The sequence below is a fragment of the Leptopilina heterotoma genome, unplaced genomic scaffold (genome assembly GCF_015476425.1).
Source record: "Leptopilina heterotoma isolate Lh14 unplaced genomic scaffold, ASM1547642v1 Lhet_13, whole genome shotgun sequence".
Lineage (NCBI taxonomy): Eukaryota > Metazoa > Arthropoda > Insecta > Hymenoptera > Figitidae > Leptopilina > Leptopilina heterotoma.
In genome coordinates this window covers 1,360,578-1,387,043 of record NW_025110848.1, presented here as the reverse complement: position 1 = coordinate 1,387,043, position 26,466 = coordinate 1,360,578, and the positions used below count along the sequence as shown (strand labels likewise).

The following is a 26,466-nucleotide window of genomic DNA, read 5'->3' as shown; positions in this document are numbered from 1 at the left end:
TAAAGAGAAACTGAGAGAAAAGATTATTCGTTATTGATCGTCTATTCCAATATTTTCCCTATAGATACAAGAAAGAAAAGGATATAGAAAACTAGTTAAAGCGCAGATATATAAAGTCCTCATCGAAGAAAGGTTACGTGACGAGCTTTAGAAATGCGTATTTGCATGAGGAAAGCGATGTCATGACGAGTAAAAGCTTCGCAAGTCTACAAGGGAAATGAAAGCTGAATGAAGTCTCCTAGAACCACATTTCACTATAAGTCACGTCCCCCTCCATATACTCTATAAAATTTAAGGCCTTTTTGTTTTTTTACTTTTTTTGAATCAAGTTTTAAAGTATATATACTCCATATAATGTAGTATGTTACAATTTTCAAAAACTACTTTAACTTTTACTTCTTTAGATATAAATTATAAATTGCTTTTCAACATCATCACTGAAAATTATAACACACGTGTGTTGCGTGCTTAATTTTCTAATAAAGAACTTTATTCGATGCCACTGCTTTGTTAAATAAGAAGTTTAATTTTCCTTCAATATAATCTTTATGGTTGCGCATTCATCAAAACTTTGCACATATTTGATCGTTGCCAGGGGAAAATTAGTTGATAAGTTGCTTTTCAATTAATTATCTTTACCTAAAGTTGTATAGAGTTTATTAAAGTTTTAGAATGAAAAGTTCGAACGATTTTCTAGTACTAATTATATTATAATACGCATTAAGGAAAATTTTACATTTTGCAATATTATTTTTCTTATAATATTTTTTATACCATTCTTTTACACAACAATTTTTTATACTATTTTTTAAACTATTTTTTATACTATTTTTTAAACTATTTTTTATACTATTTTTTGTACCATTTTTTTACACAACAATTTTTTATACAATTTTTATACTATTTTCTATATCATTCTTATACACAACGAATTTTTATACTATTTTTTAAACTACTTTTTTTACTATTTTTTTCACTATTTTTTTCACTATTTTTTATACTATTTTTTATACTATTTTCTATACTATTTTCTATACTATTATTTTTGTATTATTATTATTGTTATCACAAAAAAAATAATTATTTATTTAAAGGAAATAAAGAAACAATTATTATTTCTGTCATTTTCAAACAATTGAATGAAAAAAGACTTAATTCGTTACCACGACAACTAAAAATATTCATTTCAACAGAAGTTTAGTTTTAGTTAGTTTGACAAAACGTCTCGTCGTGCGGACATGAAAATTGTATACCGAATTTGTTTTCGAATTTAATTAATTTTATTTTATTTTTACTTCACTTTTCCCTGATTTCAAGTTTTCAGGATAGAATTATGACGTTTTCATATAGGATTTAAGGTTTTCAATAAATTAAAATTAGTAAAAAGTCGTCAACTAATTTTAATTATAGTAAAAATTTCTACTAATTTAAAGGAACTTTGCACTAAAAATTTAATAAAAAATTTGAGAATTATAGTTATAATTAAGAATTATAGTGGAAATTTCCACTAAAATGAGTTAGTCGACGACTTTTCACAAATTCAAATTTAGAAAAAATAATTTAAAAGAATTGTTACTGTAGGCTTTCCAAAATTATTTTCATGATTTTAATTCAAATATTTTCTACAATTTTTAACTAAAATTGTCTTCAATCGTAATAATTAAAAAAAAAATTTTTTTATGATTGAAGTATTCAAAAAGAAAAAAGAAAAAGTTCAATTTGAAATCATTTAAAATTATTTATAAAAATTGTAAACACAACTCTTATAAAATTCTATAATTTTTTTGAATTTTTAAATTCTTCATTATATAATTTATAACCGAATAATTTTATGATAGTTTTTCAAGAAATAAATTTATAAAAATAAATTCAATTTGATTTTCTATAAAATTCAAATATTGTCAGAAATACAAAAATTTAATGTTTTTTACTTTTTTTTTTAGAGTGATTTTAAAGTTTATAAGGCAAACAAAAAAATACAAGAAGAATGAAATCTTTTTGATATTTTCAAAAAATTTTTTATACACAAAAATCTAGAATTATCTTATGAATTCTTAAAATTTAATATTTTTCCAGTACTATAGTGATAAAATTTTCAGACTTTTCGCTGATTTCCCAGATCAATTTAACTTTACCTGATATTTTTCTGAATTTCCCGATTTCCCTCACATATGGCAAACATATAAATATATTATAAAAGTAGATTTAATTTTATTAGTGAAAAATTGATTTTTATAAGCGAAAATTTTTTCCCCTAATTTATTTCTGCAATAATATTTACGTATTTTAAAGTTCCAATATTAATATGATTGAATATTTCATAATTATAACAACAACAAATTTTTTTGATTTCAGACGAACCGTTAATAACATTAAAACCAAATAACATAACAGTGAATGAAACAGAACAATTTACAATGCTTTGCGAGTACGTCGCCAATCCAGCCACATTGACGAGTGTAAAATGGTAAGTTTTCTTTTTTGATAAATTATTTCCTAAATTTTCGTAAATTGTGTGAAAAATTTTTTAATTAAATTTTTAAAAAAATTAACTTCATGAAAAATTATTTTCAAAAATTAATAAAAAAAGTGTAATTAAATTATAAATTATAGAAAAAAAATAGTTGGTGTATAAAATTATATTATAGCCAATTAAATAATTTTATCATTATGCTAATTTTTTGCATGTGATGAAAATCGTGGGAGATGAAGAATAGGCATTATGCGCGACAGTTTTTTTTTTCTATTTACATTGAACGGGTAATTATTTCTGTTATCGTATTATTTAAACACGGTTGGGTTTATTAAATAATGAACGATTATATACGGTTTACGAGAATCCAATACCTTCATGATAAGTGATCCATAAAATACGATTTTGCGAGCCGAGTTTATATTTTGCGGAACAAGCAAATTTTTAGTCATATAACTTTGAGCTCGGTCATGCACCATCAAAAAGACTGCTACAAAAAGCAATGTTGAAGGCAATATCAACAGTTTACGAGCTTCATTGAAGGTCCTCTCTTTTTTTGCCTCCTATCCTTTTTTTGTAACCTTCGTTTAAATGTTGATGTCCAAATTAAAAGCGGGTTATTCGCACCGAATGGTAGAAGGTTAAATAATGATTATTTATTTTCACGGTTTAATTATCAGTTTTCTTTTGAGCATTTGTATACATTTTTTTTTGCTTTTTCTTTTGCATTTGTTTTTTCTTTTCTTTTGCAATCTTTGATAAATTTTCCCCTTTTTTGTACATTTATTTGTATTTTTTTATTTATTTGTATTTCTCCTCCGATTTTTTAGTTGAATATTTTTTTGTAATTTTATTTTTTCCTTCTTTTCTAAATAGTTATTAATTCATTTTTTCTCTTTATTTTCCATATTAAATATCAATTTGTAATTACTAAATATTTATCAAGGATGATCTTTTTTTAATTTTTGTTTTTCTTTTATATTCGTCAATATTCAATATTTTTTTATAGGTTTTATTTTCTAAATATTTGATATTTTTTTATTCGTGATATCTCTCGTCACTATGGTGAGCTATTTTTTTTATTGTTCTCGATGAAATAAAAGTAAAAAAAATAAATAAATAAATAAAAAATTCCCCGCTAAAAAAATTTCGTTATTTAATGACAAACAGGACATTTTAAATCCACAGGTTACGTGATGGAGAAGAAATTGCCTTAGATCCATTAATTTATGAAGGTGGTTCCATACAAAAGACGGATCTTACGATTAAAAATTCCACCTCTGAACATATGGGAAATTATACGTGTGTTCTGGAGAATACAGTGGGAAAGGGCAATACATCAGACTTTGTTGTTGTTTCCGTATTGTGTATGTATTTTTTCTCTCTCACTCCCTCTCTCATTCTTTAATGTGTTAATTTACAATATTTTAATTAGAATAATCATTAATAAAATTAATTCATTATAGGATAATTCATTTATTTTGATAATTAATACAGTTAATAATGTAAATTAAATTAATAATTAAAAAACAAATTTCTATCAACTGTTTTCTTAAATGTATGGTAAGGTATCAAATTTAAACCAAATTGAATCAAATTGAATTTAATTGATAATAAACTAGATCAAATTGAATCAAATCGATAACAAATTTGACAAAATTCATTCAAATTGATAACAATTTGGATCAAATTCAATCGGATTAATAAGAAATTGAGTAAAATTGTTAAGAAATTGTATCAAAATTAAATAAAATTGACTGATAAAAAATTGGATTAAATTTCATCACATTAATAACAAATAGGATGAAATTAAATAAAATTGAATCAAATTGTTAAGAAATTGGATTAAATCCAATCAAATTAATAACAAATTCTGTCAATTTTAATCACATTGATAATAAATTAGACCAAATTGAATAAAATTGAATGAAATTCAAAAATAAATTGAATCAAATTGATAACAAATGTGAATAAATTGCAACAAATTTTGACTGAAATTGGATAAAATTGAGTCGAATAAAATCTAATTAATAACAAACTGGACCGAATTGATAACGAATTAAATGAAATTAAACAAAATTGTTAAGAAATTAGATAAAATTCATTTAAATTGATTACAAATTGATCAAATTTAATTTAAATTATTATTTTTATTAAATTATTATTACAAATACAAATTGAATGAAATTGTTTACTAATTTGGTCAAATTCAATCGAATTGATAGCAAACTGGATCAAATGCAATTAAATTGAGTCAAAACCATAACAAATGGAATCAAATTGTATAAAAATAGAAAACAAATTTGAAGACAATGGATCAAATTAACTAAAATTATATAAAATTGAGTAAAATTGAATGAAATTAAATAATATTAAATCAAATTAATAATATATCGGATCACATTAAATTAAACTGATAACAAATTGGATAAAAATAAATAAAATTGAATTAAATAGAATCTAATTCATGACAAACTGGATCAAATTGAATCAGATTTATAAAAAAAATTGGATGAATTGAAATAAGATTATATCGAATTAAAAATAATTTGGAATAAATTGACCAAAATTTTATCAAATTGTTAATAAATTCAAAAAATTCAATCAAATTTATAAGAATTAGATCATATTCAAATAAATTCAATTAAATTGATAACAAATGTGAACAGTAAAACTGGTTCAAATTAAATCAAACTTATAAAAAATTGCATCAAATTAAATCAGATAGATAATAAACGTGATCGAATTGAATAAAATTGTTAAGAAATTGGAATAAATTCAATCAAATTGATTCCAAATTTGTCTAAACCAATTAAAATAATAACAAATTGCATCAAATTGATAGTAAATAAAATCAGATGCAATTAAATTTTATCAAATTGGTAACAAATGTGAACAGAATGAATCAAATTGTCTCAAATTAGATAAAATTGAATGAAATCATCAAATTGAATTTAATACAAACAAACTGGGTGACATTGAATCAAATTAATAAGAAATTAGATCAAATTGAATAAAGTACACAGGTTTACAAATTAAAAACTTTTTTTTGCCAATCGAACAAAACATTTTTTTTTTTAAATAGTAGGTGTTTTTTGAGTAAGAAAATCATAGTTTTAATTTTTTTTCCCTCGTGCAGTTTTTCTGTAGCTTCAAATTTTGCATTTTCGAGGTGCGACGCCACTTAAACTTACCTGTAAGAAAATTAGCTTGTCAAAATATAATAAATGAAGTATCATTGGAAAGGTTATTAAATTACCTTTCGGTCCATAGGTCACAGAATAAAATTCAACAAAAATTGAGAGAGTTACAGTCGATTAAAGATGAAATTTCATGACAATTTTGATGACTTTAGACATTTGAGTAACTTCTACTATTTTTTTCTATATCAAACGGGAAAGAATGTTTAGGTTTTTATTTTTTTATTGATAGACTATATCATTACACAAATTTTAAGCCCTTGTGGACCTCGACTGGATTAAAAATGACAATTCTACACTAAATTTAGTGAACGAAACTACATTCTTCATTTTTAGTATCCCATAAACATTTGCAGCAAAAATTGAAGTAATAAAATTTGGTTAAGCGCTAAAGTTACTAAAATCACTAATCAAGGATTTCTGAAATCGTAGATTTCGAATCCAATGTTAGTTTTCTAAATTTCAAAATGGCGGATCCAATATGTCGGACAAATTTTTAAAAATCAATTAAATTCGTCTCAAATTCGTTACTCAGGGGTTTTCGGGGTCGCTGATTACGAATCCGATGTCAGATGTCAAAAATTAAAAATGGCGGATCCAATAGGTGCGAATTCGATGGATTTTAAAAAACTCGTTCACCTTTATAAATCCATCATTTTCAATTTTCGAAATCTGACATCGGATTCGTAATCAGCGATCCCGAAAACCCCCGAGTAACGAATTTGAGACGAATTTAATTGATTTTTAAAAATTTGTCCGACATATTGGATCCGCCATTTTGAAATTTAGAAAACTAACATTGGATTCGAAATCTACGATTTCAGAAATCCTTGATTGTTGAATTTTATTCTGTGACCTATGGACTGAAAGGTAAATAATAGCTTTTCCAATGATACCTCATTTATTATATTTTGACAAGCTAATTTTCTTACAGGTAAGTTTAAGTGGCGTCGCACCTCGAAAATGCAAAATTTGAAGCTACAGAAAAACTGCACGAGGGAAAAAAATTAAAACTATGATTTTCTTACTCAAAAAACACCTTCTATTCGAAAAAAAATGTTTTGTTCGATTGGCAATTTCACTGTAAACCAGTGGTAGATAACAAACGTGTTTAATTCGAATAAAATTGTTAATAAATTGGATTAAATTTAATCAAATTTATTACAAGTTGATGAAACTCAATTAAAATAATACGAACTTGAATAAAATTGATAACAAATGGGACCAAATTGTATCAAATTGAATAAACAATTCAAAAATTAATGAAAAATTTGATGAAACTGATACAAAAAAAAGTTTTAAAGCAATTTGAAAAGAAATTCTTTATAAAAGAAAATATTAATGATTTGATACATTTCTCTTTTAATTGAATCACAATTTAATTATTATATAAATGTAATTTAATTTAATTTAATTAAACCGCAATAAATGCAATCTTTATATATAATTTTGATTTCTTTTAATTTTTAATTAGAAACCATAATATTAAATTACAGGGAGAGTAATATAGAAAAGTTGATAAATCCTCTCCTTGGAGAAATCGTAAAGGAAATGTTACTATTTTCTCGGTATATTTGAAATGCTACAAACCGATAAAGAATTTCCTTTCACCGAGTCAGAATGCAAGTAATCACATAGACACTTTTCTGATTTGACACACTCAAAAGAAAAAAAGAGAAGAAAAAAAGGAAGAAATGCATTCCTAAAATGTAATTTTATTCCAAGAATGTATATAAAATCAGATTTTTATCGTATTTTTTTTTGTCAATTCTTGATTTTTTTAAAAAAATTCTCTCTTTATTTTTTACAATAAATAAAGAAAAGAAGAAGAAGAAGAAGAGAATTGAGACAAGAATGAGAAAGGAAATATTTGAAATGTAATCAAATTTTTTTTTTCCCCTTTGGATGTCCGAGGGGGAAAAGTGTATTATTTTATATTGAAGACGGAAAAAACATGATTTGAATCACAGATAAACCGGAGGTGGAAGTTAGTATGGAGCCGAGTGGTCCTATCAATGAGACTGACCGTGTGAACGTTTCTTTGACTTGCGAAGTCACCGACGGAAATCCGAGGACCTTGATTGCTGTCCGTTGGTATTTGGATGGGGATCTACTGAAGGAACTTCCGGATTGCACTCGGAACACGACTCCAGTGACCACAGATGAAATAGCCACCTTCTGCGACATTGATCCAAGTAAATTGCTCCTGGAGGCTGTCGGGAGATCATTTCATGGAAACTATTCCTGCGAAGGGAGAAATGAAGCTGGATGGGGACCCATATCTTCAAGCACGCCAGTTGTTGTAAACTGTAAGATTTTTTCTCTTATTTTTTTTTCCTCGAGATTTCCAATCATCTTCCATACAACTTTTTTTAAAAAAAATTTTTTTTTATTTTATTACTTTGTACTATATGGTAAAATGTAATAAAATAAAAATTTTTTTTTCAAACTTTTTTTTTACTTGTCTCATATTTGAATAATTTTAATTCTCATAAATGTAATAACGTGAATTTAAAACAAAATGTAACTGGGGAAAATTTAATTAGGTTGTAGTCACATTCGAGTACTCTAGTCAAGTTTTTAATAATAAAATATAGACGAAGTGGAAAATTTTACTTCATGTTTCGCTTGTTTAATTATTTTTCAAAAGAACTCGAAATTATGGAAAGATTGTTACAGAATAATATTTCTTTTGATGTAAAAACTTATGTAACTGCAAGAATTAAAAGAAGGGGGGGGGGGATTTATTCGACTGAAAGAAACGGTTACTTTACTGTTAGCAAATATTTATTTATTATATAAAATAACCATGTACACTAATTGTTATTTTGTTTATTATGATTTATTTTATTATTTATTTTATCTCAAATCAAATAAACCGAAATTTTATTTCACTAGAAATAATAATTATTAGTTTTGAGTAATTATTATTTAAACCAAATGGACATTTTTTAAACAAAAATAAAAAATAAATTTCTATTCCTAGGAAAATATAAAATAAAGATTATTAGGCTAGAATTATTCAAGTTAAATACCTACAATTTGTTAACAGAAAAAAAAGAAACAGAAATTGAGGGAAAATAAACTTTTATTTCTCGTCGAATAAAAAATAAAAATTATTAAGCTAGAATAATTATTATTTAAACTAAATGTAATTTGTTAATAGAAAAAAAATAAAAGCAGATATTGATTAAAAATAAATTTTTATTTTAAATCAAAAAATATTTATTTAATTTGAAAAAAAATTATAAGTCGATAGTAATTATTATTTATATTAAAGTATTTCGAAGTAAACATTTTCAGGTTGAGTAATTATAATTTTTATCAAATGAACTTTATTTTTAAAAAAAATTCATTTTTATCTGATTGGAAATAAAAAATCCAAATTTTTATTTGATTAAAAATTAAAAAAAGAATTTCATTTACTTAGAAATAAGAAAAAGAATTTTCATTTACTTAGAAATAAAAAAAAGAATTTTCATTTACTTTAAAATGAAAAAAACAATTTTTTATTTGCTTATAATTTTTATAAATAAAAAAATTCGATTTATTATTTGCTTAGAAATAAAAAAAACCGATTTTTATTTGCTTAGAAATTAAAAAGCCGATTTTTCATTTGCTTAGAAATAAAAAAAACCGAATTTTTATTTGATAAGCAATAAAAAATTCGATTTTTATTTGCTTAGAAATAAAAAAAACCGAATTTTTATTTGTATATAAAATGAAAAAACCGAATTTTCATTTAATTAGAAATAAAAATACCGATTTTTTTATTAAATAGAATATTAGGTTTTTTAAATCAAATGAATGAATAAATTGTACAAATTTTTAATTCATTTGTTAAAAAACTTTTTTTTTTATTACAAATTATAAATTTCTAATTAATTTATTATTTTCTGAAAAAATAAACAAATGAAAAACTGAAATTTGAAATTATTAAATTTTTTCTCTTCTTATTTGACATTTGAAATGACATATGATTTTACTTTTGAATCTGATTTTGGGAACCGAATGAAAATGGAGATTAAATTTGAAATCGTTTATAACAGATAAACCGGGACCAGCCTCGATATCATACGAACCCCTTCGAGTGATCAAAAAACACAGTTTAACTATTACATGCTCAGTGGAAGATCCAGGACGACCGGAAATTGCAGGCTTCAAATGGATGCGTGGTCTTTATAGATTACCGGATGAAAATAAATCAGTTCTCAAAATTGAATCGGCAAATCTTGAAACTGAAGCTAATTTTACATGTATGGCATATAATTCAGCAGGCGATGGTGATTCGGCAACAACTTTCGTTGATGTTCAAGGTGAGAAATTTATAAAAATTATTTTTAAAAAAAATTATTCCTAATAATAAAAAAAATCCCCTTATAAAAATTATTTAGAAATTTTCCCTTTAATTAAAAGAAAATGTCCTTTATAAGAATTTAAAAAGAAAATTCCTTATATAAGTTATTTGAAAATTTCCCCCTATAATAGGAAACGAAATAGGAATTTTTATTTAAAAATCAAAAAAATTGTTGAAATAATAATATAAAATTTTTAAAAAAGTTCCCTTAATAAAAATTATTACAAAATTCCATTGAGAATAATGATAAAAGTATATTCATTTAAAGAGAAAATAAATAGAAAATAAAAATAAGTAAGAAAATTTTCTTCTGTAAGAATTATGAAAAGAATTCCACCTTACAAAGATGAAAAGAAAAAATAATTATAGACATTTTCGTAATTGTTGAAATAAAGAAAAAAATTTTTCTCTTTTAATTCTTTTTTTATTAGTTTAAGAATTGAGTTACTGAGAACTTTGTAAATAAATAAATTAATTAGTAATGGTAATATGACTAATTAATTGTTAAAAAAATAATATTAACGATTTTTTTAGCTCCTCCGGCATTTATTAAGAAACTTCCACCATACGTGGGTTTTGCCTACAATGCATCGAGTGTGAGCATTGAATGCATTGTGGAATGTGCGCCAATTTGTAATATTTCCTGGAAAAAGGGCGATAAATTAATTGATTTTTCCGAATCGAAACAATATTACGTTAATAATTTTTATCGTTCACCGGATTTACGAACATTCGATTTTGAAAGTATACAGTCGACTTTAATTTGGAATCTCACTGCCTGGCCGAATGGTCAACTTGATAGATTAGAAGATAATGGAAGATTCACCTGTGAAAGTACCAGTAATGGCGTTGGAAAAGCCGTTAACAGTAATACCACATTTCAAGTTGAATGTACGTTTCAAGAATTTTTTTTAATTTTCATTTCAAACTTTTATTTTTATTTGAAATTTGATTTTTATTTCAATTTTTGTTTTATTTTAATATTTTACATTTTATTGAAATTAGAATTTGAATTGAAAATTGAAATTCAATTAAATTTTAATAAAAAATTTATATTCAATTAAACAATTAAACATTGAAATTCTAATTTTTTGTTAGCTTTCGTTATTATTATTCTTTTTACAATGTAGAAAAAGAGGAAATATTTTTTGAAAAATTTATTCTGAGACGTAATTAAATATTTATTTTCTTCATTAGTTCATTCATTAGTTTTAATTCGTTTCATTCACCAGATTATGTAAAGGGATAAGCGCTTCTTAATAATAAGATTTAATATTTTCTAGAGTTTATTATTTTATTATTTTATTATTTTATTATTGTGAAGTATATCCTACTATTCAAATTTCTTCAATTACTATTTTTAGTTGATTTCAAATTTTTGTCATTTTTTGTAAGAAAAAATTTTATTTTCTTGATTTCGAAAAAAATGTATAAAAAAATAATTTCTTTTAAAATTTATTCTGGTAATTTAGATCCACCAGAGAATCTAACGATATCAAGGGAGAGAATAAACGTCATCGTAGACCATATACCGGAAAAAATAAGTTGCTCAGCAAAGGCTTATCCGGAACCACAATTTGAATGGTATCGTGAAGGATCGAATGAAATTCTAGGAACTTCAAATACACTTTCATTTGAATATACATTTCCAAAAAGAAGTAATGGAACGTATTACTGTAGAGTTAAAAATCGTCAAGGAGTTAATAATATCTCGACTTATATAAACGTTCAATGTGAGTTAACAAATTTTTTTTCTTCTATCAAAATAATTTTTTATCTATGCTTTAAAATTTTTTTTTCAATTAATTTTCAATTATTTATTATAGTAGAAAAACAAAAATTAATTTACATATTAAATTTTTTTTTCATTTAGTTTAGAAATTTATTTTATTACTGGAATAAATAATTTTTATTCCATTAATTTATTGATAATTAATAAATTAATATTTATTCCATTAATTTTTTTTCATTAATGGAATAAAAGTACGAATAAACAATTTTTCCACTAAATATTAAATTAAGAATTGAATTAAAAATTGGACTGGAAATGCAGTTAAAAATTGAATTAAAAATTGAACTGAAAAATGGATTAAAAATTAAGTTGAGAATTGAATTTGAAAAATCCACTTAAAAATTGAATTAAAAATTGAATTAAAAATTAAATTAAAAATTAAATTAAAAATTAAATTAAACATTGAATTGAAAATTGAGTTGAGAATTAAATTTGAAAAATCCACTTAAAAATTGAATTAAAAGTTCAGTTGAGTTTAAATAACTGAATTAAAAATTGAATTGGAAATTGAGTTAAGAATTGAATTAAAAATTAAATTAAAAATTGAATTGAAAATTGAGTTAAGAATTGAATTTAAAAAATTTACTTAAAAATTGAATCAAGAATTGAATTCAAAATTGAATTCAAATTGCATTGAAAATTGAGTTAAGAGTTTAAATAAGTGAATTAAAAATTAAATTTTAAGTTGAGATAAGAATTGAATTAAAACTTAAATTAAAAATTGAATTAAACTTTGAATTGAAAATTGAGTTAAGAAGTGAATTAAAAATTTCAATAAAACTTATATTAAAAATTGAATTGAAAATTGATATATGAAAATGGAATAAATAAATTACAACCAACATAAATTTTGAATAAATGGTAATAAACAAAATAAAAATTATTTAATCGAATATATTAATTGAACAATTAATTTTTATGAATTCCATTATTATTGGAACATATTTAGATAAACCGGAATGCCGAATAGAAAGAGAAAGAAGAGACGGTCAGGATTACATCGTTTGTTCGGCTGAGGGCAATCCGAAGGAATCTGATTTTACTTGGACTTTAAAAGTTGGTAACGATACTTTCGATCAAAATGCGGAAATACACGAGGGCAAAAGTTATATTTTATTGGAGGACCTTAACAAATTTCGTACCTATATATGCGTCGCCAACAACTCCATTGGTTTTTCAAACGAATGCGAACTCGACGTTCCAGGTCAGTATTCAATCTAAAAACGATTAATTATTTTTTTTTAACTCTCTTTATCCGCTTTTACTTTTTTTCTCTCCTCTTTTTTTTAATCTTTTTCCCCTTGGGATGAAGGAGAGAGGGAGAGAGAAAGAGAAAAAAACAAAAAAAAATTCATTTACATTCAAATGAAGAACTAAATTTATTTTGGAAATTTATTTAGAAAACTTTTTAATGATAATATTTATTTATTTTTAATACTAATTATTTTTCGTATTATTTGTTTTTCATATTATTTATTTATTTTCGTCGATGTTTTTTTTTATCTATTTTCAATATTATTGATCTAGTTTTAATATTATTTCTCGATTATTATTATTATTATTATTATTATTATTATTATTATTATTATTATTATTATTATTATTATTATTATTATTATTATTATTATTATTATTATTATTATTATTATTATTATTATTATTATTATTATTATTATTATTATTATTTGTTGTTGTATTATTTATTATTTACTATTTAAGAATATTAGAGAACTTTTTTTTACTTTTTCCTTTTTTTATTTTGTACTTGAAAGTAATTGACAAAAAAAAGGTTTCGTTATAAACCGTTAGAGACTTAATCAAAACTTTTAATGTACCTTTCCCTAGAGACTGATAATTTTTAAGTTCTTTTTTTCTTCGTAAATTAAAAGTTCTATGTTGAATATTATGATTCTTGTTTAATTGTTCGAGGGAAAATATTTAAAATAAAGAAAGAAGTTTTTTTTATAATAATTATTTAATTTTATTAATTTATTTTTACTATCATCATTATTTATTCTTTAATAAATATTTATTTTTTCATTCATTAAAATTATTTATCAATTTAGAAAGTATGAATTATTTATCTCCAAAATAAACATTTATTTTTCATTATTATTATTATTAAATATTATATCGAAATTGAATTAAAATTTTCACATTTACATGAATTCAATTTTCATGAATAGATTTATACCCCTATTAAATAGAACATTTAATGTTGATTCTCAGGCATATAAATCTTTCATATTTCCTTAGCTCGCCTGGGATACGACGGTAAGTTTAATGGTATTATGAAATATCACTTTTATCTTCTGTGTCATCAGAAATTTTAAATATTTTCTGAACTCATTTTTTTTCAATGCATTTTTTCTCCAACATGAATATCATTTTTTTAAGGGAAAAAAAGAATTTTTTTCTACCCCCACTTTAAAAATATGTATATATAGTCGTTGATTTATCGTTTGCGATAAAAAAAATTCTACTTTTTAAGATTAAAAAAAAGAAAAAAAATTATGCAAAATATTTTTTCTTCGGAGAAACTTTCATTTTTTGAGTACCACTAAATATTCTCTAAAATAGTGTGGAATAGAAATTGAAAAGTTTTGATAGATTTTTTTTTACATGGGAGAAGAAAACTAACTTGGAAATGATTGAAATTATTTCTTTTTTTGAATTTTTATTTCTTGTTTTTCTCTTTTTTCGGATTTTGAATTTTTTTTTTTTTGGCTAAAGTAAAAATAAAGAAAGGGGGAAAAAATAGGTAAATGAAATTCAAAACTTCCTGATGTAAATTTATAAAGATTTCATAATACGATGCAAATGTGATTTCTGTGTGCAAGTAACGTAAACTTGGTTTATATAAGATTCTGATTTGAAACTTTTGGTATACGAAACCTTTGAATTTTCAAGTTACCCTCATCTCTAAATTTTCGTACGTCTCTTCTTACATCCCTGTTGGTATATATATATCTTAAATGGATCAAATTTCAAGAATGTTTTTATTTTTCTTTTTTTTTGTTTCTTTTTTTTGAGAATGATGTTTTTCCAAGTTCTTTTTGAAAGTAGAGAGAGTTACACTTTGTGAGTTGGCATTAAACAAACTTTTGCCATAATGCAGAAGCATACAATATAACACTGACGTGTGTAAAGCTTTTGGGAGTGGTGTACATTAGTGTATTAAAACGTCCATTGAATGAAAGTGAGTTCAGTATATATAAGTCCAGGTTCTACTCTAGAAAATCAAGTGCACTTTTTTTGTTTTGTCGCACACTTCTATTTATCAGAATTTTTTTCTTTTTTTTTAAATTACTTTCCCCGTCATTTATGTTCCGTGGCTGCAAAAAGTTTTTTAAATTTTTTTTAGTGTTAAGAATTTACATTTATTACTTTTTAAATTATTTTTTTGCAGAAACGTTTAAATATTTAATAATTTCTTTTTATATTGTTTGTCGTTTAAATAAATACTTTTTTATTGTCTCTTATGTAATTTTTTAATTCATGTAAATTTAATTAGTTATACAGATAAATTAAATAAAAAAATTCTGTAAATAGATTCAGTAAGATTTAATTGATTATAAAATTGTTTCTGAATTAGAAAAAAATTGCTTTTCTTTTGATAAATTTCGATCGAAAATTTTTTTTATTTCAATTTTTTATAAAATTTGTCAGTGTTAAAATTGTTGATTCATTTCAATTTTTTGTACAGATAATCTTACAGTAGAAGAAAATTAAATAAATACTAATGTATAGTAAATTATTGTTTAATAAAGTTAATTTAATTAAAGCAAATAAATTAATTCAAATATTATGTGATTTTTTAAATAGATTCAGATTTCTAAAATAATTTTAGTTTTCTAAAATTAGAATTGATTTCTGGGGGTCGATTATGTAATTTAATTTCTACTTTGACTTTTTTTTTTACTCTCCTAGATTTTTTATTTTCTTTTTTATTTTCATTTTTGATTTCACTTTGATCATTTTTTATTTATACTCATTATTTTCGCTATGAAAGATTTTTTATTTTCACTTTTTTTTCAGTTTGAAAATACTAATCTATCAAATTGGAAGCTGAAATGAAATTGAATTTAAAATAATCAATCAATGTGAAAATGAAAGTGAAATTAAAAATCTAACAAATTAAAAATGAAAAAGAAAGTGAATGAAAACTTCCTGCTTTAAAAAAATTGCTTTAGTTTTAGTAAATTAAAATCAAAAATTTTTTTATTTCAATTTTTTCAAATTTTTCTTTGTTACACATTTTTTCCACTATTTTAATTTTTTTTTGTATAGAAAATTTAATTCCAGAAAAAATATTTAAATATTTTATGTACCATTATAATTTTATTTTTTATTCACTGTTTAAATTGTTTTTGTATAAAAAAATCTTTTTGTGAAAAAATATTTAAATAAATATTTAATTTATATTTCGTGTAATGTACCTAGTTTAAATAAATATTTTTCGATTAAAGTAAATTTGATTAAAGTAAATAAATAAATAATACATTTCTGAAATGAATTAACATTTTTTTAATAGGTTCATATTTTTTTTTAAATTAAAATTTATTATTTTTGCAGAAGAAAATAATTGCACCATTTTTTGTAAATTACATTCGAAAAATTTTCTATTTCAATTTTTTTCTGATATTTACATGGAAAATAGATTCAGATTTTTTAAATTGATTAAGATTGTTTATTTTTGTAGAAGAAAATAATTGTATATACTTTTTTTTGTAAATTATTCTTCAAATCTTTTTAATTTCAATTGAAATAGATCCCAAATTTTTAAATAGACAAAAATAATTATTTCTTTATATAAAAGAAAATAATTATGACTATTTTTCGTGAATTACGGTAAAAAATTCTTTTATTTCAATTGTCTTTAATTTTTTCAGCGTTAAGAATTTTGATTCACTATTTAAACATTTTCAATTTTGTGTAATAAAATATCTTTTTGAAGAAAAAATCTTTTTGACGAAAAAATTCTTGATGAAAATATTCTAATTGAGGAAAAATATTTAAATATTTAATTTATATTTAATTATTGTTCAAATATCGCTTGAATGAATATTTTTATTTTTTTATTCAATTATTTGTTTCTATTTCAACTGAATGAATGTAAACAAATAAATTAAATAAAATATTTTCCAAACAGTTTCAAGATTTTTGAAAATAATAAATAAATAATGTCACCATTTTTCGCAAATTACGATTGACATTGTTCGTAAATTACGTTTGAATTTTTCCTAGTAAACATTTGTTTGACACTTTTAAAAACGTTATACTTTGTTGGGATTTGGGAGAAAATTTAATATTTTTTTTTCGTTAAAGAGAATTGAATTCCGTCATTGATAATAAAAAATTTGCATGATCTCGTAAAAAGCGAAATTGTAATGCCTTCGTCGCTTTAAAAGAAGTGTAAATTTATCAATTTTGCGCGCGCAAAAAAAAATTGAAAAAAAAGGATGGAAAAAGCATGAAAGTGCATTTTTATGGGGTAAATTTTATGTTTTCCCCATTTTATTTGCTATTATGTTTTAAAATTCTAATTGATTAATATATTGATGACTAAAAGGAGAGAGAAAGAGAGAGTGGCAAAAAAAAAGTTTTTGAATTTTCTCTTTTTACAGGAAGTACTCCATGGTGGTTGAGGATTTTAGAAATGCCCACACTTGCGATCATTGTCGCGGTGGTTGTTCTAATTGCGATCATCATTGCTGGCACTGTCATTTTCATAGTTTGCCGACGAAAGCGCACTCCGGGGAAATGTGAGTTGACTTCAGTTACTGAATATCGTTAACGCTTAGTGTGAATTCAAATTTGCATGCTTTAGGAGTAATGTGGAATTCCTTCAAAACGAGCATCATCAGAAGTTCTCCAAACTTCTAAATCCAATTTTCCTGAATTACCCATTTAATAAGATTTAAGAATAAGTTTACATCTTAAATTGAACCTCATCAAAATGAATTTTTTTTTCTACTTTCGCAAAATATTACAGTTCCATTTTTATTAATTCAATTCTATTTCATTTAATTATTAATTTTCATTACGAATTTTTTATTTCTTTTCTATAATTTTTGCTGTTCTTTTCTATAAATAAAAACAAACTTTTGAAGGTATTCCTTTAGGAAAAAAAACTTTTCTGAAACACTACTTTCAATAGAATTAATCGACCATGGATAGCAAAAAAGCAAAAAAAAAAAATAATAAAAGAAAAATCGAATTGAGTGAAGGAAAAAAATTTATCGATCGCGTGGTTTGTAAGAAGGGAAAAAAAATTGTTTCAAGACTTTCAGTACAGTAAAATGCATTTACAAGTGGATAAAACTTTTAAATACTTGGTAATAAGACGTTCATTTAGGTTTAATAAGAAGCAATAAAATATTCACGGTAACTTTTTTCTTTTTTTTCTACACTTCGTGATTTGAATATGAAATGAAAAGACTTTTTTTTTGTCTTTTTTTTTTTGAAAAAAGCTCGATAAACTCCCTAATCGTTGTTGGCAATATCCACACACCAGTGACTGTGTGAAACGAACGAGAAATTTTGCTAAACTCATTTATATGCGTGTCACCTTCTTTTGTAATTGTAAGATTTGTATGCACCCGGTCGCTTCGATTTAACGCGACGTAAAATGTTTTATTTAAATGCCATTAAATGGCACTTAGGCCGTGTAAAAAAAAATCCCTTTCATTTCGAAAAAAAATTTCCTTTATCTTGTGCACCATTACCTTTTTTGTTTTGTTTTAAAGTCCAGAGGAAAAAAAAATATAATTTTAAAAAGAATTTAAATTGTTTTTTTGGAAAATAAAGGAAAATAGTAGAGGTTTTGGTCTCTCGGTTTTAATTTAAATGAAAACAAGTTTTTTTAAACTAAAAATATTTTATTTAGAGAAATAAAAATTCTACTTTTTTATAATTTCATTGACTTTTTTGTTTTTTTATGATTTTAGTAAATTTTCTGAAAATAATTCCATTGTTTAGAAGAATTTTATAAAACTTTTTGATAATAATTAAATTCTTTCAAAAAAAAAAAATATTAAGATTTTTGAAATAATTAAATATTATTACAATCTTTTGAAATAATTGAATCTCTACTAAAATTTTTTAAAATAATTAAATACCTGCAAAGAATTATACTATTTATGAGAATAATGTAATTCTTCAAAGAAATTTAATCAAAATTTTTGAAAATAATTGAACTTCTTTGAAGAATTTTATTACAGTTTAAATAAAAATAATCGAATTCCTGATAAAAATTTTACTATTCATGAAAAAATGCAATTCTTGAAAAAAATTTTACTATATTTATAAAAATAATTGAACTTTTGAAATGAAATTTATTATAAATTTTCTACAAATAATTGAATTATTTCTAATAATTTTATAAAAATTTTAGAAAATAATTGAATTTGTGTGAAGAATTTTATGAAAATTTTTTAAAATAATTAAATACTTGCAAAGAATTGAACTGTTTATAAAAATTATTAAATTTCTATTAAGAATCTTTATTAAAATCTTAATGAAAAATAATAGAATTTCTACTAAAACTTTTACTGTTCATGAAAGAAAGGAATTCTTGAAAAGAATTTTACTATATTTATAAAAATAATTGAATTATAAAGAATTTTATGAAAATTTTTAAAAATAATTGAATTTCCGCTAAGACTTTAAAAAATTTTTTATAAAAATAATTGCATTCTTACTAAGAATTTTATTAATTTATGAAAATAATTGAATTCCTACAAAGAATTCAATTACTACTTTAAGTAATTGAATTCTTAAAATAAAATTCATTAAATTTTTTTAATAATAATTAAATTCTTTGGAAGAATTTACTATAGAATTTTATATAAATTTCTGAAAATAAATTAATTGTTTCCAAGAATTTTATTTCAATTTAAAAATAATTGAATTTTTGCTAAGAATTTTATTAAAATTTCAAAAAACAATTAAATTGTTTCCAAGAATTTTATTAAAATTTTAAAATAATTGAATTTTTGCTAAGAATTTTATTAAAGTTTAAAAAAATAATTGAATTATTACAAAGAATTTTACTACTTTAAGTTATTGAATTCTTAAAATGAAATTCATTAAAAATTTTTAATAATAATTGAATTCTTTGGAAGAATTTATTAAAGAGTTTTATATAAATTTCTGAAAACAATTAAATTGTTTCCAAGAATTTTATTTCAATTTAAAAATAATTGAATTTTTGCTAAGAATTTTATTAAAATTTAAAAAAATAATTGAATTTTTGATAAGAATTTTATTAAAATTTTTAAAAATAATTGAATTTTTTAAAGAATCTTATTATTTATGAAAATAATTGAATTATTACAAAGAATTTAATTCAGAATTTTTTCGAATAATTGAAAAGTATTGAAAATAATTGAATTCTGACAAATAATTTAATTAAGAAGTTTTTCCAATAATTGAATTGTTTCGAACATATTTATTTAATTTTCTGAAAATAATTGAATTTTGTCAAAGAATTTTATTAGAATTCTGTAAAAGAATAAATTATAATAAATAATTAGAAAGAATTTAGAAAAAAAATTTTTATTTAAAATTGATCAAAAGTCAGGTTTGTATTTAAAATGAAATAAATTTTGTAATTTGCACATAATAATAAATTAAATACTGTGTTTTGCGCTCTGGTCCGTGTAACACATTTCATTGTAAATGATAAAAGAGTAATTAATAATAAATAATTATTTTTATAAACAAATAAATAATAAAAGAATTTTTTTACAATTTTACTCTCTTTTATTTTTTATTTATATTATCATTTATTATAATTTTTTAATATTTCTTTCTAATAATACAATAAAATTTATTTCTAACATCAATAGTGAATCGACTCTGACATATTTTATTTCGTTACTTGTTAATTTTCGGGTTACTTTAACACACAAGGTTATACAGAGTGAATTTATTTCACGATTTGGTTCATAGAACGCGAGAACATGAAAATTCACTCAAAATGCATTAGCAAAACGAATGTGTTTTAGTAATAAATATATATATTGAATGTCCAATAAGACATTGTAAAATTGTAATTTATCTATCCATGTAAATCAATCGGGGAAAAAAAAATTCCGATGCAAAAAACTAACGAAAGTGGTGTTTCTTAAAAAAAAGTTATTTTTTATTGAAATGAAGACATTAATATTTTTTGCACACAAACACAAAATTTGGGCGATGACAAGAAAAGAAAAAAAAATAGGAAAACGAAAAATATTTTTGAAAAATTTGCCCGCAAGTATTTAACATATTCTATATAACAATATTTAATTATGATATTTTTTTTTTCAACACTGCATTTTTTGCAATTGTTTTTTTGTGTTTTTCAGTACATCTAGAGAGTAAGATTTTTTATACATGCTTGCTATGAGCATGAAATGTTATTGAATTAAAAAGTTTTAATTTTTCTTTCTTTTGTTTTTTGACCATGACTAATTGAGCAATTGAGTCAAGTGATTTTTTTTTTCTTGACAATACATCTCAGAAGCAAGAGATGAAGTAAATATATTTAAGCATGTCATTGTGCCAAAACTGCTGTAATGTCGAAGACACATTCATTTAACGGTAGGTTAAATTTGAAGAATTTCATTGAAATTTTGAACATTCAATTAATTAATTAATTAATTAATTGTTAATTAAAAGTTTAACTTCTTGGTAAAAATTCAGTATTTGTTGTTTTTACTATCATTTTAAATTATTTACAGTATTTCAAATTATTTTTTATTAAAACTTTAAAATTATTATTATAAATGAAAATTATCAAATATAATTACAATTTATTTTATTATTCGCCACTGCGCAATTTTTACTGTTTAAAATATTAATTTATAGTTAATTATTTAATAACTTTTACATTTTTACATTAAAATTATTATTAAATTATTATTTAATAGCTTCTAACCTTTCTTGGCAGCGCGTTGCAATTATAATTTAATACCTGATAAAATTTATACTGATACTAAATAATAATTTATAATTATTATTTAATATTTTACAATTTTCGTTGTTATTAAATTAAATAATAATTTATAATCATTGTTTAATAATTAAAATTTTTTATTGACATTAAAATATAGTTTAATTTATTAATAAGTAACAAAAACTAATTTGTTATAAATTATTTTTTAATATTAATTTGTAATTAATTATTAACTAATTTGTTTTTAATTTGTAATTAATTTGTAATTAATTTGTAATTAATTTGTAATTAATTTGTAATTAATTTGTAATTAGTTAAAGTAATTAATTGTTATGTACTTATTAATTGACTATTACTCAATTAATTATTCTTTTATTGTTTATTGATTAATATTTAATTGATTAAATGATAACAAATAATTATTTATTAATTTAGTACTTAATTATAAATTGATAAACATTTAATTATTAATTAGTTATTAATTTCCAATTTAATAATAGAATTTTTATTCATTGTTAAATTTTTATTGCTTCATTGTATGGAATTATTTTCTATAGATAATTTCAACGAGCATTTGCCAACTTTTAGAGAACATATAATAATGTATTATTATTTCCGTTTAAAGGTGACATTTACGTTCTCTTGCCTCGCATATAAAGGCTATTATTGTAGTTAGAGCGTTAATTAATTTTGCTAATACGAAACAATAGGGTAATTTTGATTAGAAACATGAAATATTAAAGTACGATATAATTGTAGTAATAATTTGTTTTTTTCATTTCATTTTGTTAATTTGTTTTTTTTTTGTGTTTTTTTTCTTTTGTTTATTCGTTTGTTTGTAGTTTTCGACATTACAGTAGTAGACACACGCTAGCCAACCTCACTAACACAAACTTATTTGTTTCTCTTTCTGCTTTTTAATTTGGACTTACTAAACAAAACACAGACAGTAACCGGGTGGTTGAACTGGAAGAACGCGAGCAGTAAGTACTCAATATTTTTTTAATTACTTTACATTCTTTGTTTATAATTTATGCTGATAGTTGCTTTTGCATGAAATGCTTTTTCATTTTTAAAAATAATTGTAACAATAGTAATTATAAAAACACCACCACTATTTTTTTGCATGTTTTGAATGGACCAAATGATGGAGCAGTTTTTTTTCAATGATTAATTAATTTTAACAATTAATTAATCAGTGTTGCGTATCGATTCATTAAATTAAACTAAATATTATTTGTGGCAAAACAATCATCGGATAATAATTAATAATTGCAATTAATTATTCAACAAACAAATGAATTATCGTCATTAATTGATCAACGTTTAATTATTAATATTAATTTATTCGTCAAAATTAAACAATTATTAGAATTCATTATTCAAGAAAGATAATTACAACAATTACATGTTCAAAAAAATGAATTATTTATTTATTCAGTGAAAGAAAAATAAATTATTCGCTAAAATGAAATAATTATTACAATTCATTATTCAACAAAAAAATGAATTATCTAATTACTTCGCGAAAAAATGAATTACTTCATTATTGAGCGAAAAAATAAATTATTAAATCATTTAATAAGGAAATTTATTATTTATTAAAGAAGATTTGAAACATTCTGACGTCACAGATTGTGCAAAGCATAGAAAGATAGTAAATAATTTATTATACTTATTTATTATTAATAATAATATTAACTAATTTTATAGTAAAAATTAGTAATTGAAATAGAGGATCGTGATTTTTAATTATTTTTATTCGTATAGAGTTATACAATAATTTTAATAATTAGATCGATAATTTAAAAAGTATATTTTGCTTGTATAAAAAAATCAGGAGGGAAATAAACAAAATAAGAAGACAAAAATTATTGACTTTACATTTCTAAAAATTTGTTCGAAAAAATTTTAATTTGAGTGGCAATTTTGAGACATATTTTTTTTATGATGAAAATTCACAGTTAAATTCATAAAATTATACTTGAAATATGTGGCAGATATTCGGGTTGTAATTAACACTGTATAGTAATTGCATCAGGAAGAATTCTTTTCAAGTATACAAGTGACTCTATGGAAGATGATGGAACTCAAAATATTCTGAATATTTCATAATTAAGTGCACTTGTAGTTCAACGTTTCTTTTTTTTTTTACTTTTTTTTAATTCTTTTTTACCCTACTGCGGAAGGTACGCAATATTTGTCCAAACGTCAGCGTAGGCTAATGAAAGTTAATGCAAACTTTCATTAAATATTTCTTTTTCAATCTTTTTTTTTTTTTTTGCTTTTTGTAACAAAAATTCATAAACTCTCATCTTTTTTCTTTTTTAAAAAAAAATATATCCCTTTCACGTTTCTGAAATATTTCATTGGAACATTGGGAATATTTCCACCACATTTTAGAAATATTGAAATTTTCGGAATTTTTGAATATTCAATAGGAATATTAATTTTTTAAATTAATATTGACTTTTCAATATTCCTAAAATGTAGATGGAATATTCGAATAAAATTTTCTTGATGTTCCAATGAAATATCCCAGAAATGATTTTTAATTAGAAAGAATTTAAATTCGTAAAATAAGATTTTTTCATAACTATAAAACATGAAGAAAGTGATTACTCCGAGTCGAAAACTCGGAGTAATCAATTTCTTCATGTTTTATAATAATTAAAAATGTCAAATTGATAAAATCATAATTTTATATTATAAGAATATTGTACTTCTTCAAAATTATTTTCATCATTGCAATTCAATTATTATTTTTAAGAATTTTTAACTACAATTTTACTTTATATCAATTATTTTTAATAATTTTCGACAAAGTTCTTTGGCAATTTTCAAATCCATTTGTTTACAATATTCAATTTTACAAATTTTAATTATTCGTAAATTCTTCAATTAAATATATATTAGAAAATAAAAACTTCAAATAATATGAAAAAAATTCAATTACAATTTAAAAAAAAAAAATAATTTCAAAATTCAATTATATCTAAAAATTCACGCTATATTGCTTTTAATATTCAATAATTATTATCTGAAATTTTAACTGAAATTCATTTTTAAATTAATTCTTATTAGAAATCTCTATTAGAATTAAATTATTTAAATATAAAAAAATAATTCATTGAATATTTGAATGTTTCTTAAAATTCAATTCTCATAAAGAATTTTATCAACATCTTTTTGAATAATTGAATTCCTAAGAAGAATTTTCCTATTTTTGAACATAATTACATTTTTTTAATGTTAATTAAAATTTTTCTATAAATCCATTATTTTTAATAATTTTTAAATTAGATTGTTGAGAATTTTCAAATTCATTTCTTTTTAACTGAAATTCATTTTTAAATCAACTTTTATTAGAAAATTCTACTAGAATTCAATTATTTAAATACAAAAAAATAATTTATTGAACATTTGAATGTTTCTCAGAATTCAATTCTCATAAAGAATTTTATCAACATATTTTTAAATAATTGAATTCCTAAGAAGAATTTTACTATTTTTGAAGAAAATTAAATTTTTTTAGTGTTAATTAAAATTTTTCTATAAATACATTATTTTTAATAATTTTTGAAATAGTTTTTTGAGAATTTTCAAATTTATTTGTTTTCAACTAAAATTCATTTTTAAATCAACATTTATTAGAAAATTCTATTAGAATTCAATTATTTAAATAGAAAAAAATAATTTATTCAATATTTGAATGTTTCTTAAAATTGAATTCTCATAAAGAATTTTGTCAAAACAAATTTTTAAATAAATGAATTCGTTTGAAGATTTTTAATGAAATTTTTCATAATAATTACATTTATCGAGGAATTCGATTAAAATTTTATTAAAAATAATTGAAATTCTGCGACGAGTTTCATTATTTCTAAAAATAATTGAATTCCTAAAATGAATTTTATTATTTAGAAAAATAATTGAATTCCTATAAAAATTTTATTATTTAGAACAATAATTGAATTATATTGTGAAGAAATTTATAAAAAATTTGTAAATAATTGAATTTTTGTGAAATTTTTATTATTTTATGAAAATAATTGAATGTTGGAGTAGAATTTTATTAAAATTTTTTTAAATAATTGAATTTTTTAGAAAATTTTATTAAAATAATAGATAAATTGAAAATCATTGAATTGAGGAAAATTTTTGAAAATAATTGAAATTTTGCCAAGAATTTTATTAAAATTTTTGAAATTTTGTCAAGAATTTTATTAAAATCTTTAAAAAAAATTGAATTTTAGAGAAGAATTTTATTATTTATAAAGAAAATTGTAATTTTGAAAAGAATTTAAAAAAAATTTTGAACATAATTGAATTTCTGCGAAGAATTTTATTATTTTTGAAAATAATTGTAAATTGTCAATCATTTGTAATTTCTCTAAAATTCTTTAAATTATATGTTACAATTTACGAATTTTTTGTCCCTTTTTAAATCAAATTACGAACTTTACGGACCTAGTTCGAGCCCTGCAGTAACCATACAATAATAATAATGTAAAAAAAATTATTTCACAAAATTTATATTCTTTCTTTTTAAAAATCATTAAAATTTAGTAGAATTCCTGTAGAAATAATATAGAATTGTTTGAGTAAAATTCTATAGACTATTCTATAGACTATTCACTAGAATTTTTATAGAATGAATCTATAGAATGATTCTAGTGAAATTCTACAGAATATTCCCTA

General features: G+C 21.8%; 1 protein-coding gene across 9 annotated transcripts in view; it reads left to right on the top strand.

Moving 5' to 3' along the window:
- Positions 1–26,466, top strand: part of LOC122512886 (hemicentin-1) — a 349,783-nt gene that overhangs the window by 259,795 nt on the left and 63,522 nt on the right. For 6 of the 9 annotated variants that reach the window (XM_043629017.1, XM_043629016.1, XM_043629015.1 and 3 more), the window contains exons 8-17: positions 2,356–2,467; positions 3,662–3,840; positions 7,644–7,982; positions 9,723–9,989; positions 10,565–10,921; positions 11,503–11,763; positions 12,772–13,026; positions 14,079–14,096; positions 17,450–17,587; positions 22,712–22,748. In XM_043629017.1, coding sequence (XP_043484952.1) covers positions 2,356–2,467; positions 3,662–3,840; positions 7,644–7,982; positions 9,723–9,989; positions 10,565–10,921; positions 11,503–11,763; positions 12,772–13,026; positions 14,079–14,096; positions 17,450–17,587; positions 22,712–22,748 — 1,963 coding nt within the window. The remainder of the gene's footprint in view (positions 1–2,355; positions 2,468–3,661; positions 3,841–7,643; positions 7,983–9,722; positions 9,990–10,564; positions 10,922–11,502; positions 11,764–12,771; positions 13,027–14,078; positions 14,097–17,449; positions 17,588–22,711; positions 22,749–26,466) is intronic. The other 3 variants (XM_043629010.1, XM_043629011.1, XM_043629012.1) reach the window with 3 other exon arrangements.